General features: G+C 37.5%; 1 protein-coding gene across 1 annotated transcript; it reads right to left on the bottom strand.

Moving 5' to 3' along the window:
- Positions 1-49: 49 nt before the first annotated feature.
- Positions 50-17,767, bottom strand: pstpip2 (proline-serine-threonine phosphatase interacting protein 2). Its single transcript, XM_080874717.1, has 14 exons — positions 17,654-17,767; positions 16,767-16,867; positions 9,749-9,823; positions 7,974-8,008; positions 7,759-7,865; positions 7,612-7,674; positions 6,906-7,004; positions 6,162-6,207; positions 5,791-5,870; positions 5,610-5,708; positions 4,588-4,684; positions 4,401-4,485; positions 2,851-2,888; positions 50-1,922 (listed from the first exon to the last, which is right to left on the bottom strand). The coding sequence occupies exons 1-14, from the start codon at positions 17,687-17,689 to the stop codon at positions 1,867-1,869; spliced, it is 1,017 nt and encodes a 338-aa protein (XP_080730843.1). The 5' UTR covers positions 17,690-17,767; the 3' UTR covers positions 50-1,866.
- Between the last annotated feature and the right edge of the window lie 627 nt (positions 17,768-18,394).

Genomic DNA, 18,394 nt, shown 5'->3' with positions numbered 1-18,394 from the left:
TGCTGTGGAAAAGCCTTGAGCCACCTCTCATTTCTGTAGTCGAATCTACAAAAAATGCCAAAGAAAACACAGATTACCGGTAACAGGCATAAAATAGTGTTTTTGAACCCAAAGAGCTATTTGCTGAAAACTTGGCATATATAGAAAACTGTACAGAGGAGGACAAAAGCAGTTGCAGGTATAAAAACTATCTACAGCAGATTAACAGTATCTGAGAGTCATGTCCTTAGAATACGACAAGATCCAAAGAGCTGACACAGGAGACGAGAGGGATCTTCAGATGATTTATCTACTGTTTGCCAAAGCCCCATCAGGAATGGTCTTGGTGGCTGTCAAGAAGTCCTTCTTAAGGAAGGGAATGGGGAGAAAAGGCTGAGGTGTGCCAAACTGCACAAAAACTGGAATCAAGATGAGAGAGGTGGCTACAACCACCTGTATATCACAGTTGAGGGTCTGTCATCGTTGGAGCTGCATCTTTTAACCATTGTTAAAAAAAAAAAAATGCAAAAATTGACAGGATTAAAAATGTAGAAAAGTACAGTCAGATTTCAATAAATAACGCAATACTACATAAAGAGTGTGACAGCAATAGCTTCATCTCTTAGCATGACAAACACAACCACGTGATCCTAAACACACTGCCACTGAAGTGAAAGCATGCCTGGACATAAAAATGCCCACTAACAGTCATAGATTGGCCTCCCCAGAGCCTGTATCTCAACATTACTGAAGCAGTGTGGGATCATCCTGAGAGAGAACAGAAGAAAAGGCAGTGAACATTTGAAGAAGAGCTTTGAATGTCCTTCAAGAAGCCTGGAGAACTGTTCCTGTAGACTACTTAAAGAAACTAGAAGCAATTTTGACTAAAAGAGTTCAGGCTTGTTGAATAAATGCGATCGTACTATTGGCTTTCAAACTCATTAGAATTGTACGCTTTATTTCCATGTTTGTTTGCACACGTTTAAATAAATTGTTGCACTTATTAAATGTAAAGGAATGAGGGGTGTCTGAAGATTTTTGTACAGTATTGTAAAAACACTGTTTAATGAATAAAAATGTCTCAAGAAGTGCAGTGAAGAACAATGTCTTTAACAAAAACCAACAGCAGAATCAAATGCTATCTATTTACTTTTTGCTACAAAAAGTCGTTAATATGGGCAGAAGAAGAAAAAAAAACACAGTGAAACTATTACAATCCTCCTCCAATATTCAGAAATATTTTATAAATCATCATCACACACACTTTAATAACAGGAATGTTGGTTCAGAGCATAAAACCTTTAACCCTTGTCTGAAAAAGTGTTGGGTGCAGGTTGCACTTGACTAGGGTGTGTCTACTATGTGTGCATGAGGCTTTCTCGTATACCTGTCAGCTGACGTGACACTTTCATACTCAAGGGGAAATGAAACGTAGATTACACAGGATCTTATTGTGTTTGAAATATGAATAGACTATTTTTTTTTAAATAACTAAAAGTAAAATGTGACGCAGTCATGTAGAAGAAAGAACCTTGCGTGACACCAACACATTAAAAGGCTGTCTGTCAGCACAATGAGCCCCTACATTAATACAGGAATTCGACAATACAGCTGTAGATGTTTATCACTAACGTACTGCAAAAGCATCACCATTTAAGTCTGTTCTACTTTTAAAAACAGAATCAAGTACTCCAAAATAAAATGTTCACTATTACTTAAACCTAAAACTCTATGTGCATTTATGACACACGTTTTCCTCTTTGGTATGACCTTCTTTTTACAGGAAATCATAAAAGAGGAAGTGAGGAGAAGTACAAAGTAACCCTGAGGTTTGACACAAAGAACAGTCCACAGTGTGTGCAGTAATGCCTCCTGCAGATATGTGTGCTAGTACTGGATAACACTGTAGCCTGCGTCCTCCACTGTTGAGTAGTGCGAATCATCTGCAATAAAAGCAAACATTAAAAAACATTTAACGTTTAAGTGTAAAAAGCAGAAGCATGGATCAAAGGAAATACACAAATATTCAGTTTCAAACATTCACAAATACATAAAATGCAAATAGAACATGTTTGGAAGATACCAGTATGATTTCCTGGTTATTATGACCTACAGTTTTCTGTGTGGAAGCTACACAACAACACAAGGTCAAAGTTCTAATTTCAGTGCTGACTGAGCATGCTCTACTCAAAGTAAAATGTGACTGGAATGCAGGCTTGGCCCTACATTTACGCCACACTAAAGCAGATGTCTTAACTGGCTGGTTTGGCACTTTGATGTAAAAGCTGTGGCCTGTGAAGCTGTTGTGCTGCCCGATGAACACTGCAGCAGGTAAACTGTGCCCACAATGTGACCACATTTAGGTATTCCAAAACAAAAACCCTAAAGATTCACTATGCAGGCCTCAATTTTTAGGAATGTAGATGTTGTCGAGACAACCGACTGTGTGCTTAATAAAACAAGACCTTTCATTGGGCTTTTAACTATTTAAAAAAAAAAAATTATGCTTGTAAAAATGACTGATGGTGCAATTTTCATTATTTCCCCAGGAACTCAGTACAACTGGCAACAGTTTGGAAAACTGTTTAACAATTTCTGAATGCTTGCTTGGACTCCAATTTCTGTGACCGTATGCTCTGAATTTAAGTTTGGCTGTGATCACACAAAAAGAACAACATTCGATAATTTTATATTAAATATTTGTTGACTGGAGCTTGGAGTACTTTCAGTAACTGAAACAAATCAATGTACATAGGCTCACATGATGAGTGAACCTGGGACCTTTGGGGTCTCTGGACAGTAGATAATTTTGAGGGTTGGTAGTCTACTTTGATAGTGCACTGTATTTAAATACAAATAAAGCAAACATACCATTACTGTTCTGTGTTGGCAGAGGTAATGGTCCCCTCCTGCAAAGTGAATATGAGCAAAAAAAGCAAAGAATCAGAGGTGTCCTAACAATGCTCTGCACATGTAGCAAAACAGGTTTCAGCGTGAGAGAGATAACTATTTGATCCCCTGCTGAATTTGTATGTTTGCTCACTTCCAAAGAAATGAAAAGTTTCTCATTTTTATGGAGAGATGCAGAATAGCAACCAAAAAGCCGAAACCCCCCACTGTGTGTCAATGTGGCATACAGATTACAACCAAGCAACCAACTAATCAGTCAACTACAGATAATCCTGATCTCAACTACTTATGAGAATCAGTTTTATTCCATTCCAATCTCCTCACCACCATGACCAAAACCAAAGATCTGCCAAAGGACATCAGGGACAAGATTGTAGACCTGCACAAGGCTGGAATGGGCTACAAGACCAACAGCAAGCAGCTTAGTGAGTCGCCCTCGCTCTGAAACTCCATCCAAGATCTTGCCTCATGGGGTGAGGATGGTAAATGGTAAATGGCCTGTATTTGTATAGCGCTTTTCTAGTCCCTAAGGACCCCAAAGCGCTTTACACAACCTGTCATCCACCCATTCACACACACATTCACACACTGGTGATGGCAAGCTACAATGTAGCCACAGCCACCCTGGGGCGCACTGACAGAGGCGAGGCTGCCGGACACTGGCGCCACCGGGCCCTCTGACCACCACCAGTAGGCAACGGGTGAAGTGTCTTGCCCAAGGACACAACGACCGAGACTGTCCAAGCCGGGGCTCGAACCGGCAACCTTCCGATTACAAGGCGAACTCCCAACTCTTGAGCCACGATCGCCCCACGATGATGACGAGCAAGGTGGTGGATCGGCCCAAAACTACGTGGGAGAAGCTTGTTAACGATCTGAAGGCAATCACCAAGAAAACCACTAGTTACACACTACGCTGTAATGATTGAGATCTTACAGTGCAAAGTCTCCCTGTTGGAGAAGACGCATGTAGAGGCCTGTCCCGGTGAACATCTAAATGATTCAGAGATGGCTTGGGGAGAAGTGACCCAGGGAACACCATCCCCACAGTCAAGCACTGATGTAGAAACATGCTTTGAGGCTGTTTTCCTGCTTAGGGTACACAATGACTTCACCTCATTGAGGAGCCAATGAATGCGACCATGTACCGAAAAACCTTGGACAAGAACCTCCTTCCCTCAGCCAGAACACTGAAGGCTGTGGATGGATTCCAGCGTGACAGTGACCATAAACTTAAGGCCATAAAGAGGTAACCACCTCAATCCTACAGAAAATCTTTGGAGGAAGCTGAAGCTTTGAGCTGCTTTAGATTTAGATTTAGAGAGTGATGACCAACTACAAGAAACGTCTCCACTAAGTCATGTTTGCCTGTTGATAATGTGTCTCTCTCCATTAAAGTTACTACCACAAATTTTAAGTGAGCAAACAAATTCAGCAGAGGATCACAGAATTATTTCCCATGCTGTTAGGAGGCAGGCGGCACCCTTTGCTGGAATCCTTCTCTTTCATACCTGTTGACTGGTGGAGGCATTCGAAAGGATGGTGCTCCAGTTGGAGATCTCTGACCACTATAGAAGTTCTCATACACAACCGGAACTGTTAGAGAGGAAGATGGAAATTGGTGACATTTTGGTAACTCATGAGACTGTGCTGTTAGATAAGAAGCTCTTTAAATACAGTGCTGTCGTTGAGTCCTACCTGGTGGTTTATCACCAGTCTGTCTGAGGTTTACAAAGTGTTCAATATCTTCCTGGATGTCACACTGCTCTAGTGACTTCCTCACTTCCTCATAGAGCTATGCGAACATGCAAAAAAAGACAGTAAAACAAGCTCAGAGTCCAAGCAACTCACAACAAAGATATAAATATATGAAGTTGCCCAAGAACCTTAAACCGCAAATAACTGTGTTTTTTACACATACAGAGAGCAGAACATGGTATAAATGCAAAACGGACTGTATAAATATAATGTGTTAAATGTCTGTGCTTATGCAGATACTAAGATTAGCGTATCTGTATAAGCAGATAACGGATTATGTCATGTCTTTTACAACAAGGAAGAAATAAGTACATATTGAGTCATTTTAATGGTTAAATTTAAGTAGTCCAGCTGTGATACTAAAGTGCAGCCTAAATTTGGGGTATTTTGGAGTATAAATACTGCTTAAGTGCTGGCGGCTTGTTCAGGGTGTTCCGTCTCTCGCCCTATAATAGCTGGAATACGCTCCAGTGATCCTGAATTGGATAAGTCCAAGAGAATGGACTGACGGATGGATGGATGGATAGATAGGTCATTTAGTGTTGGATAATTTCTTGTAAATTTTGCGGAAATTCAATCAATATTTTTCCATACATTGGAAGATGTATATTGTATTATACATCAGTGGATTAATCTTGCCAAACTTCCAGGTTACAGGAAAGGAGTCACTGCTTTCCTGTACAATCCTTTTGAAAGAAAAGGAGTGTCGAGAACAAAACAAAATTCCCCCCTTTCTTGGGTCATATTATAATGTGTGACCAAGTAGTACAGCTGAAAACAGTTGTTGGAGGTTCATAAAACCAGTGGGCTAAAGCCAAGACAGCGAAGTCACAAGCTGTAGAATCAAAAAAATGAGACGCTAAAGTGGCCTTATGACCAACCTCCCTGATATTTCCCACCATTCGACCCGCTCTTTATATAAAAATACTGATTATAGTGATCGTGGCAACTGGAAACTTTACCTCGTCACTGGTCACACATTGCTGGGATAACTGGTTGAGGTGAGTCCAGACTGTGTTTCTCAGAAAGTTGATCCGCTCCACTGACTGCTTCTCAAACATCTAAGGGGCCAACAAAAACAAAATCACTCGGCCCATTTCCATAATGTGTGCTTTTGTTAGAACTTGAAGGTTGTTGTCTCACCTCACAGGCTTTGATATGCTCCTTTATCCAGTCATCTCTAATCTTTCCCAGTGTAGTGATATTCTGCTGGTATAACCTGTCTGTAAATGGAAGACAGTATAAAAAGTATAAATGAGCAAACTCAGCGCATTAACTGAGAATATTTAAGCCACGTTCGGCTATGCTTCCAGTTATGTGAGGCTATACACTGGCACTATAGTGTAATGCTAAACTTAATCTCTCCATGCCAGCATGGTCACTATGAAGATGTTGCCATATTGAAGTTAAGCACACAGGGGTGACGTGACCAAGATGCTAGCATCATCACAGTGTGTGTGAATGGGTTACCGAAAGGCTAAGTCATTCCGTCCTGCTGTTGTTTGCTTTCTTACCTGCTTCTTCTGCGTTCTGTTTTGCCTGCTGTGCTTTTGCGTAGAGCTGAAACATGACAAAAAAGGAGGAATGAGATATTAAAAATGAGAAAAGCCCTCTACTGAAGGTCATACAGACATTATTTCTGGGTTTTTTGTACCAATGAGCTGATATAATAAACAGAAGTCTGAGGGTCAGAACCAGTAAGGGTATCTTTTTCTCACTAAACACTATTGTTTCATTTGCAACCATGTGTTCATCAGTCTGCATCTTCCTTGTTAAGTACTGAGGCTTTCTGAAGTACAGTTATATGTTTTGCTGACACCTTAAAAATGGGCATTAACAACAACACCTCTAAAACGGAAATAAGCACTCCAGTGGTAAATGGTTGGGACTTACACGGCTCTTTTCTACCCTGAAGGCTCAAGGCGTTTATTTACCACAAGCCACAACTACCCCCTCCCACTCACACATAGATTGCTTTATTGTACTCTGTTTCACACACAGACTTTTACTCCAATTGATGTCTCAGCGACTCAAAAAATAATAAAGCCTCTTGAAATTGTGACCAGTGATTTAAATAAGTGAAAGTCATAGCAGCAAATACAAGTACATATATATGTGTAAGAGTTCAAAGAGATTTCAAGGTTCAAAGTCCAAAACTGGGGCCAATAAATGATATAATGCCTTTAGCATTTATCCCTTCATTCATTTATATCACATTAGATACTGATCAGTGCAGGTGACTGCTGTTGTCACAGTACCTTTTCCATGTGCTTGGTGTTGTTGGTGTTGGTGTTTCGGTTCACGTTCTGATCCGCTTCTTCTTTGTCTCGACACTTCTGGTCATAAGTCTTCTTTGACTTGAGACAAAACCACAGTAGGTACTTTAATAGTGTATTTTGACACTTTGATGAAAAAAAAGAAATTCCCCAAATATATAAATAAAGTCAGTCTATAGAGACCATGTCTTTTGGTGCCACCATCTGATTTCTATTGTCACAGAGATGACAAGCACTTCTACTTTTGGAAAAGATTTTAATGGTTTTAAATGCTGCCCTGCTCCTCACTTCCCAGACTGGTAAACACAACTTCCCCCACCAAAGAGGAAGAACAGCAAAAGGATAAGAGCGGCATTTTCACAACACAATTGAAACTCATCTTACGTGACTCACCAATGGGAGATCTGCTTGGGGCCACATTGTTTAAATACTTCTGGTTTTCATTTTACTAAACACGGGACAGAACACGAGCTTAGGACTGCAGCTTTTGAACCTTAAAATTTGAATAAAGAAGTGTTTTTGACTTTGGTTTTGCAGACCAATCACCGCAGCTACTTCATGTGACTGAATCCACGAACTAATTATATCAAGCTATTGTTTTTGTTATCACAACTAAAAGAAGCAAAAATGTTCTTGCAGAAAAGTCATCAGTCCTGGTTGGTCTTTGAAGATTTTTATTTTTACTTACATCCATTGTCTTCTTGTACTGTGAGGACCTCTGTTTGTGGAGAGCATCCATTTGTTGTTCTACCTAAAATGACAAAGTTCAGCATCATCATTAATATATTACCTGAATGCATTCAACATCTCAGTGAATTGCAATGTGAATAAAAACCTTTTTCCTAGCTTCTTTCTGCTTTTCTTTGAAGTCTTCCAGTTTCTTGGCCTCCTCCCTCATGTTTTGGGCAAGTTGTAAATGTGACAGACTCACTTGTTCAGTCTCTGCAGGGCGAAAGCATACTTCAGATTGCAGTCATCATAGATTTTATAGTCAAGGATTAGGGTAATTAAGGAATCAGGCATGATTAAGGTAAGAAAAAAAGTGCTTACGTAATTTCAACATGTCCAGGGATCTCTTTAATGTGCTGAAAAAGCAGAAGAAGACATTATTCTGCACATTGAATTTTTGGTGTTGGAGCTTGCAAATACAAATCATGCATCCTGGACTATGATCAATAGTTTATCAAATATGGCATTCCTCAAGGATCCATTTTAGGACCTCTTCTTTTCTCATTATGCATGTCACCCTGTGGCTCTAGCTTTGATAAAAACAATATTCACTTTTACATAGATGATACTAGCTACCTGACACACTTGACAGCCCAATGAAGAACCTCGGCGGTACTTAGAAACACTCATCCACAGCTCTATCATGTCTTGTGTAGAAAACACTGCAACTCTGAGTTTCTCAAGTTAACATAAAGATAAAACAGCAGTCCTGTTTTAATTCAGTTGACAGTACAATTGAATTGATTCTGAAATACAGGATTTATTTAAATATTCTTTATTCATTTTTAAAGCCCTCTGTGGATCAGCTTCACAATATATCACAAATGTCTTTATACCTCTAGGTCTTTGAGGTCCTCCTAAAGACAACCTGCTCTTTTCTATTATTACTTTTGTTTTAAACATGCCATGCAAATAAAATAAACTTGATGTGGCTAATCTAAATGTATGCGTGTCTGTCCAATGCACCCACATAGTCTATTGGTGCATCTTGCAAGCAGAGATGTAGCATTTAGCATACCATCTTCTTGTCCAAATATAGTTACGTTTGACTCCAAAAAAGAAGAAGAAGAACTAAATAAGCTATGCACAGGATTTAAAATATCACAATCTATGGTGCAAACAAGCAAGCAAACCTGAGAAAATAAAATGTTCACATTTTAAAAGAGGAAGGAAAAGTCTTGTGGAGGTTTTCTAAAAGAATTACTAAGTTTAATGAATTACTTTTAAATACATAATACATGTAATTTGATACCAGTCGTAGTTTGTGATATGACTGGTCTTAAAATAGTCTTATGAATTGTGTATTCTGTCTAAAAAGTTATAATTTGTTATTTTTCACTTGCCAAATAAGAATAACATTTTTCTCTATACAGTTCTTCCTTTTCACCCCCTAAAGTGAAACTGGCTGGCAGGCCTCTGAATCAGCGACATCTTTACTATTTTAATTATAGAAATGTGAGTCAGACAGTTCTGTCTGACTCTTAAAAAAACAACACCAATTCATTTGTCTAGAATAAATCAACTGAAATGCTGTAAATAACTATCAGAACAATGAAAGTACAACCTGACAGCACATCGATTCTGTCTCGTTCTAACTGATCTCAAGGTTGTTGTAAAAACATGGATGAAAAATGCCTTTAATGCAGTTCAAGTAAGTCCTTTGACAGGACATCTTTAAAAGATGAGTCTATCAATAATGCACTATGATTTCAAGAAGTAAATTATGTAGCTAAGTCGTTCCTTCCTATAATGAGTGCGAGCACTCATTAAACAGGAACTAGGCTTGCTAATAAAAGATCGTGGTAGTGGTGTCATATAAAATCTGACTACATCAACATTAAGAACCAAACTGTCAATTTTACAGAAGTTCAAACTTAATTTCGAAATTCAACTTGTGAAACAGACTGAGAACAACAACAAGAACCTTTGGTGACTAGACTCATTGTTTTCTTTGACCTTACTTTCTGCACTACACTTGAGTCCAGACTACAAGGTACTGTGTCAGTACTGCAGAAACCTACTCATGCATTAGAAGGGGTGAGGCTTCCTGTAAATACAGCACATAATAACAGCATATCAACACAGAGGTCGCTTACTTCATCTCACTGTGTCCACACACCTTCTTGGACAAACTAAGTAGTTCTTTGGCATACTTCTCTTCAACTGATGCCCTGAAAGAAACAACCAATTGAGAGTGAGGGCAGCGTAAAAGCATACATGCAAAGATTCGGCCAACAAACAGAGCAGTCTGCCGGCCAACAGACTGTATATGAATTTACATGCAAAACCCATACTAGACATCTCTGAAAGGTAATGCTTAATCACAAATTTACATTTATACATCCCTTAGGCTTCACTATCAGTATTTTTCAGAAGTTATAAATTTCCATATAATTTAATATGGAAATTTATAATTAACTAGAAAAATTTGCATTTCCTGCGAAAATGCAGTGTGGATGCTTAAAGCTGAAGCTGTATGCAAAAAGTAGCTGAAAAAGCTGAAAAGTTGCAGAAATTGTAAAAACTTTGCAGAAGCAAAAGAAGTTTGCTAAAATGGAATAACTTAGCAGAACTACAATATCTTAGAGGAAACATAATACTTGGCAGAAATACAATAGCATAGCAGAATTTAGCAGAAATATTGTAACTTACCAGAAACATAACTTCTCAAAAATACAAGAATTTAGGAGAAATAGTATAAGATAACAGAAAGAATATATTTAGCCAAAAATACTTAAACATTACAGAAAATTTAGAAAAATAGTACAACAGAGCAGAAATATTGTGATTTACCAGAGACACTGTGATGAACTATGAATATTGTAATTTTAAATTGAGACTATGTTTTAGCACAAATATTATAATTTGGCAGAAATACTATAATTTAGCAGAAATACTATATTAAGCACAAATCCTATAAAAAGCAGAAATGGTATGATTAAGCACAAATACTACATTTAGTAGAAATACTTTGTTTTAGCACAAATCCCATAAAAAGCAGAAATACTGTACTATGATTTAGTAGAAAAACTATAATTAATCAGAAATACTAAATTTAGCAGAAATACTATATTAAGCACAAATACTATGAAAAGCAGAAATAGTATGATTAAGCATAAATACTACATTTAGCAGAAATACTATATTAAGCACAAATCTTATAAAATAGCAGAAATAGTATGATTTAGCACAATAGTAATAAGTTAAACAGAAAAATTGGAAAAGCAAAATGGACAGCTGAAAAAATGCTGAACATGCTGAGGGTCCCTCAAATATACTTGTTAAATGACAAAAATCTGCAAAAAAATTTATTACAGCCACACAATCACAAATATGTACACATGAGGAAACACACATGCACAGAGAGACCCACACACAAGATCCAATTCAGTCAACCAGTCTAAATATATTGAATTTAAATCTTAGAATGAGATCATCCCATTAAAAGCCTTTCTCTCTCTCTCTCTCTCTCTCTCTCTCTCTCTCTCTCTCTCTCTCTCTGTCACACACACACACACACACACACACACACACACAGGGAGAGAGAAGTAAGTTTCTAGGTCAGCCTGGGAGCTGGTGAATTTGAATCCACCAATCAGAGAGGCTGTGCACTTTTCCCCACCAAAACAGGTGCATCTGTTTACACACGCAGCAGCACAGAGAGACACAGGATTTTTGCAGTCTATTTCTCATAGTGACGACTCCCCTCAAACAAATGACCGTAATTTCCTAACCGTAGGGGCTAGAACGGTCATTCTTACACCGTTTTGTTCAGAAGAGATGGGGGAATCTTCAAGTGTTGACAATTTAATATTAAAATATGAATTTTTAGAGATATATGACATGGATGACTTGTTGACTTAGAAGCCACGAATTCCCCAATATGCAAATTTGAATGCCTGAGACCACATATGTGATTGGCTGGCTGGGAAGCCGTGCAGGCCCTGATTTGTGGATTTGAATTCCTCAGCCCTCAGATATGATTGGCTGGCTTAGAAGCCACGAAGGCCCCAATATGCAAATTTGAATGCCTCAGGACACTTATTTGATTGGCTGGGAAACTGTGCAGGCCCTGATTTGAAAATTTGAATGTCTCAGTCCTCACAGAGGATTGGCTGCCTGGGGACCTGGCAGAAATATATAGAAATACTATTATTAAGCATAAATACTACATTTAGTAGAAATACTATGTTTTAGCACAAATACTATAAAAAGAAGAAAAACTATAATTTAGCAGAAATACTATATTAAGCACAAATCCTATAAAAAGCAGAAATACTATAATTTAGAACAAATAGTATAAAAAGCAGAAATACTATAATTTAGCAGAAATACTATGTTAGGCACAAATCCTATAAAAAGCAGAAATATTATAATTTAGCAGAAATACTATGTTAGGCACAAATCCTATAAAAAGCAGAAATACTATAATTTAGCAGAAATACTATATTAGGCATAAATCCTATGAAAAGCAGAAATAGTATGATTAAGCACAAATACTACATTTAGTAGAAATACTTTGTTTTAGCACAAATCCCATAAAAAGCAGAAATACTGTACTATGATTTAGTAGAAAAACTATAATTAATCAGAAATACTAAATTTAGCAGAAATACTATATTAAGCACAAATACTATGAAAAGCAGAAATAGTATGATTAAGCATAAATACTACATTTAGCAGAAATACTATATTAAGCACAAATCTTATAAAATAGCAGAAATAGTATGATTTAGCACAATAGTAATAAGTTAAACAGAAAAATTGGAAAAGCAAAATGGACAGCTGAAAAAATGCTGAACATGCTGAGGGTCCCTCAAATATACTTGTTAAATGACAAAAATCTGCAAAAAAATTTATTACAGCCACACAATCACAAATATGTACACATGAGGAAACACACATGCACAGAGAGACCCACACACAAGATCCAATTCAGTCAACCAGTCTAAATATATTGAATTTAAATCTTAGAATGAGATCATCCCATTAAAAGCCTTTCTCTCTCTCTCTCTCTCTCTCTCTCTCTCTCTGTCACACACACACACACACACACACACACACACACACACACACACACACACACACAGGGAGAGAGAAGTAAGTTTCTAGGTCAGCCTGGGAGCTGGTGAATTTGAATCCACCAATCAGAGAGGCTGTGCACTTTTCCCCACCAAAACAGGTGCATCTGTTTACACACGCAGCAGCACAGAGAGAGACACAGGATTTTTGCAGTCTATTTCTCATAGTGACGACTCCCCTCAAACAAATGACCGTAATTTCCTAACCGTAGGGGCTAGAACGGTCATTCTTACACCGTTTTGTTCAGAAGAGATGGGGGAATCTTCAAGTGTTGACAATTTAATATTAAAATATGAATTTTTAGAGATATATGACATGGATGACTTGTTGACTTAGAAGCCACGAATTCCCCAATATGCAAATTTGAATGCCTGAGACCACATATATGATTGGCTGGCTGGGAAGCCGTGCAGGCCCTGATTTGTGGATTTGAATTCCTCAGCCCTCAGATATGATTGGCTGGCTTAGAAGCCACGAAGGCCCCAATATGCAAATTTGAATGCCTCAGGACACTTATTTGATTGGCTGGGAAACTGTGCAGGCCCTGATTTGAAAATTTGAATGTCTCAGTCCTCACAGAGGATTGGCTGCCTGGGGACCTGGCAGAAATATATAGAAATACTATTATTAAGCATAAATACTACATTTAGTAGAAATACTATGTTTTAGCACAAATATTATAAAAAGAAGAAAAACTATAATTTAGCAGAAATACTATATTAAGCACAAATCCTATAAAAAGCAGAAATACTATAATTTAGAACAAATAGTATAAAAAGCAGAAATACTATAATTTAGCAGAAATACTATGTTAGGCACAAATCCTATAAAAAGCAGAAATATTATAATTTAGCAGACATACTATGTTAGGCACAAATCCTATAAAAAGCAGAAATACTATAATTTAGCAGAAATACTATATTAGGCATAAATCCTATGAAAAGCAGAAATAGTATGATTTAGTAGAAATACTGTATTTAGCACAAGTACCGAAAAGTACCAGAAATACTATGATTTAGCAGAATAGTAATAACTTATTGAAACACAAATGCACAGAGGGACACACAAACACAGGCTCTAATCCAGTCAACCAGTCTAACTATGTTCAATTTAAATCCTACAATGACATGCTGTCAAATAAGGGCAGGGTCCTCTCTCTCCCACTAAACACACACACACACACACACACACACACACACAGACACAGAGGGAGAGAGCTGCCGAATTTAAATCCACCAATCAGAGTGGCTGTTTACGTTTTCCCGCCAAAACAGGTGCATCGTTTTACACACGCAGGACAGAGAGGCACAGGATTATTGCAGCCTATTTCTCATAGTGAGGACTCCCCTCAAACAAATGACCATAATTTCCTAACCGTAGGGGCTAGAGTGGTCATTCTTACACCGTTTTGTTCAGAAGAGATGGGGGAATCTTCCAGTGTTAACAATTTATCATTAAAATATGAATTATTAAAGATATTTGACTTGTAATGCACCATAACTGAGTAGAGCGAAGCAAAAACTGCCTTGACTTGCCCTCAAACAACGCTTTCTAACTCTAAATCTATTTGGAGTATCGATATCATTCTTTCACCGTAAGAGACAGCAGGCTTTGGTGAACAATCATGGAAATTTTCAGGTCTCTGTGGAAATCCAACAAAAAGTTATGACGAGAGAAAAAAGTGGTTCATTTCCACAGTTTGAAATCTGAAGAAATCTGAGCGAAGGACAAATTTCCTACCCTCAAACAAGTCCAACTCATTTCAGAACGGTAATAGGTGAGAAAGAAATTCTTGAATTGTGAGCGTCACGAGTGTCTGAAGATATACCGGGACAAGCCTCATGTCTTAACTTTGCTTCGTTAAGGAGATATGACGATTCGAATATGCCTCTCATTACAGAAATGCAGCGGTGATTTTGAACAAACTCTCCATTGACTTTATATGGAGATTTTTCTGACCTTGTGTTAGTCTGAGGAGATTTGCCAAAATTCTATAAATCCCACAACAATGATGGTGACATTTTCTGAAAGCCAGCAAAAATACCTACGTTTTGATGTATAATTTGTGGAAGTTGAGTGAAAATTGAGCAAGTAGCAAGAAGTTGTTCGGACATGAAGTGAAAATTGCAAAACCTTCAGTGGCACACTGGAAGCCAAGTGCATAGCAACCATAACAACGCATGTATTTTGTGAAAAATCACAATTTTGCAACTCAAAACTTTAAGAGGCATAAAAGTAAAATGGTAAAAGATTTGAAAAAGCTGAATCATACATGAATAGCCCAATAATTTGTGAACATTTTAAAGTTTGAATGGTTGTTCTAGGTGAAAGTATGAGGAAGTAGTTAAGTTTCAAAAACAAGCAAAATTTAGCAGAATTTTGGAAGTTTCCCATTCATTTCAATGGGACAAATTAAAGGAAAAAAGTGGAATATTTTAAAAAGTATAATAGCAAAAAATAGCAAAAGTCATAGCGATCATTAGCAGAAATAGCAGAATAGTTTAAAATTTGAACGGTGAAAATCGGCTGAAAATTGTGGAAGTAGTTAAGTGCCAAAAAGTGTACGGAAGCAACTGGAATAATAAAGTAGAATAAAGAATAAAGAGAAACAGGAACTCAATAGTGTGGATGCTTAAAGCATCCACACAATAATTTAATTAACTGATACAAAAAAGACAGGACAACATTTACATGTGTGGTGTTATAATTGGAGTCTGTTCTTTCCCTGAAGAGTTTTGACAGGCACATTTAAGCAATGTTGGAGAAGTAAATGGAAAATAATTAATCAATTCTAATATGCATTATACAATGATAAATATTAAAAAACATACATATAAATATACAACTGAATACAGTTTTACTATACAAATGCATGACAATGCTATAGTGCTGACCGCTTACAATTTGTTTAATTTGCTAAGCAATGCTAATAGGAGACTTAAAGTAAAATGCAACGCTAACACATCTCAAATATAATTACACAACAACAGATCAAGATATAGTTAAGGAGGGCGGGCTGTCGTGGCTGCTCTTTGGTGTCCTGAAGAATTTGCTTTTGCATAACTGAAAGCTGAAAGAATTCGATTGTTGCCGCCGTTTCCCACAAAACACCTCACTCTGACCGTGTTTCCTTACTCTACTTTTATTTTGGTAAATCTTCCCACAAATATTTTTTAAACCACTGCGGTTTAAAAATGGTGAGTCCCAAATTAGGAAACGTCCAGTTGTGTTGTGGCATAATATCCTCCTTTTTTCATAGCATTAACCTCACTAGGTCACGTTTCTGACTACACACTGGACTTTTATATGTGTGGGGTGTTTTTGTTTTTTTGCTGTGTGCATGTGTGTGTGGGAGAGCACGGACAGATTAATTATTATAAGAGGAATTAATGATTAGATGTGAAAGGTTATACGTCTCTATTATAAAACCTGATGCGTCACATCATTCCAGTGCGCAGAATTAACCTTGGAGTATTTTTAGAAAGCAGAATTGTACTACTTTTCTGGCATTTAATCATATAACCGCAGTAGTGCCCTTTGCACAAATTACAAGACGGTAGGACGTGTTTGTGTTTCCTCTTTGTTAAGACAACAATGCAAGTCACAATAATCCTCACTAATCAAAAACTCATGCCATAACCTCTCTAAAGTTCCTCAAAAGCTTTTACACTGACTATATAATTCATAATCAAAATATGTATTCATCTGATTTTGTTTTAGATTATAGCAACAAAAATTTACTTTTTTAGGCAACTTTATTCGTTGTATTCCAGTACTGTCCTTAATCTCAAAATGCTGTCCTCCTCCACTACACTTGTCGTTCTCAGAGTTTATTTTCTTTTCACTCTCTTTATCATAATTGCATGCCTGCAGCCAAAACGTGCACTACATCTATCTATCTTGCAGTCAGTTATACATCGCTGGCAACAACTGGCCTGTAAATGTAAAGCTTGAACACAGTTTTGCAGACTTCGGTTAGAGCCAAACATCCCATCAGTTGTGCATTATTACATATAAGGATGACGACATTACCTGGCTTTCATAAAATCCTCCACCTCCTTGCATGTCCTCTTGCCATCATTGAGATACTGAATGATGGCATCATACCCGACAGTGGAGGTCAGGTCCGAGTTCTGTCAGCAAGATGCACAGACAGTATTACAGCAGACAGTTTTACAGCAAAACACATATCCTAAAAGAAACAGAGAGCTGTACCTCTGCTACCTCTTCTCCCACACCCAGGTCTTAACTGTACGACAGCCAGACTGGCTAAACTTGTTTAAACATCCCTACAGACATAAACGAGCACTGTAGCTTCAGAATAATTGACTCTGAGTTTAATTAATGTTTGGGACTAGGCATCTCTGTAATTTAGTTAAGGTGAGGGCAACAGCTTGTAATCAACTTGCCAGACTTTTTATTGGTTTAAAATACACCATATCAGGCCGTATTTAGACAATGCAAAAAATCCTGTAGTGAAATTTAACTACACATATTTGCTTATGTTGCGTAGAAGCAAAGTTATTGGTACTCTCAGTATTTCCACTCTAATCTGCTGGATTATGAAGTTTACTCTTTACTCCACTAAAGGAAATGACATTTACACTATTTACACTGCAGAGAGAGAAACGTGATCTGATAAAATATCGGTCTGGTTACACGTGAATGCTTATCAAAAACTCCCCAGCAGTTCATGTCAACTGTTTTTAATAGCTTAGTTTTGATGCTCCTGTTTCCATACTATTTTACAAACGTTAGATCCCTCAACAGGATTCCCGTTTCTAATAATTATTACAATACAAAAATACAATTTTTTTAATTAAACCATCTGAAGCTGAATCAAAAAATAAAATGTTTCTAATTCCAATCACGACTTCATAGAAAGACAAACAAACAAAAAGGACAAGAAAAAAACTCACCCAGAAGAAATCCTTAAAATGAAGGTTCTTCATCATGTAAATGGAGCAGGCAACAGACAGGTGCTTTATCGCAAACACACACTGACCATGTAAGAGAAAGAGCCGACTGTCAGGCAGCTACACGAAGCCCGTCAAAGTGGCGCACGCGCACTCACGTGACAACTGGAGCGCCAAAAACCTCTTGCGCTGAGCTTGATTTTTGCCGCCATCTGATGGCTGATGGGCGTACTTACAGTGTTTACAGATGGTATACACTGGTCCGATGATAGAGAATAATAATAATAATAATAATAATAATAATAATAATAATAATAATAATAATAATGAGAAGAAGAAGAAGAACAACAACAAGAAAATACAACATGATTTAAGTAGTTGATTTGAGGGGGTTTATCCCTAACAACAAATAAAACAAAAGTAGTACACTGTAAGACAACATGAAATCCTAATTTGTAACGTAATCGGTAAATAGAGCTGTTAAATAAACACAATGTAGACAAACAGGAAAACCTTGCAGTACTGTAATACCAGCAGTAGCACAGTAATGGATTAACTGTCCATGAACCTGTCGCTGCTAAAGATCAAAAATAGCCCATGTTAATGAACAACCTCTTCAGCTTCATGGACAATTCATCATTGTCCCAAGGTGCAGGACTGAACCATCCCTTTAGATCCTTTATCTCGGTGGCTATTACACTGTGTAACTCCTAAATAACCAGAAACCAGATAGGAAATCATATT

This window comes from Rhamphochromis sp. 'chilingali', assembly GCF_963969265.1.
Source record: "Rhamphochromis sp. 'chilingali' genome assembly, chromosome: 2".
NCBI lineage: Eukaryota > Metazoa > Chordata > Actinopteri > Cichliformes > Cichlidae > Rhamphochromis > Rhamphochromis sp. 'chilingali'.
Note: the sequence above shows the minus strand (reverse complement) of the source record. Positions and strands in the feature narration are given on the sequence as shown.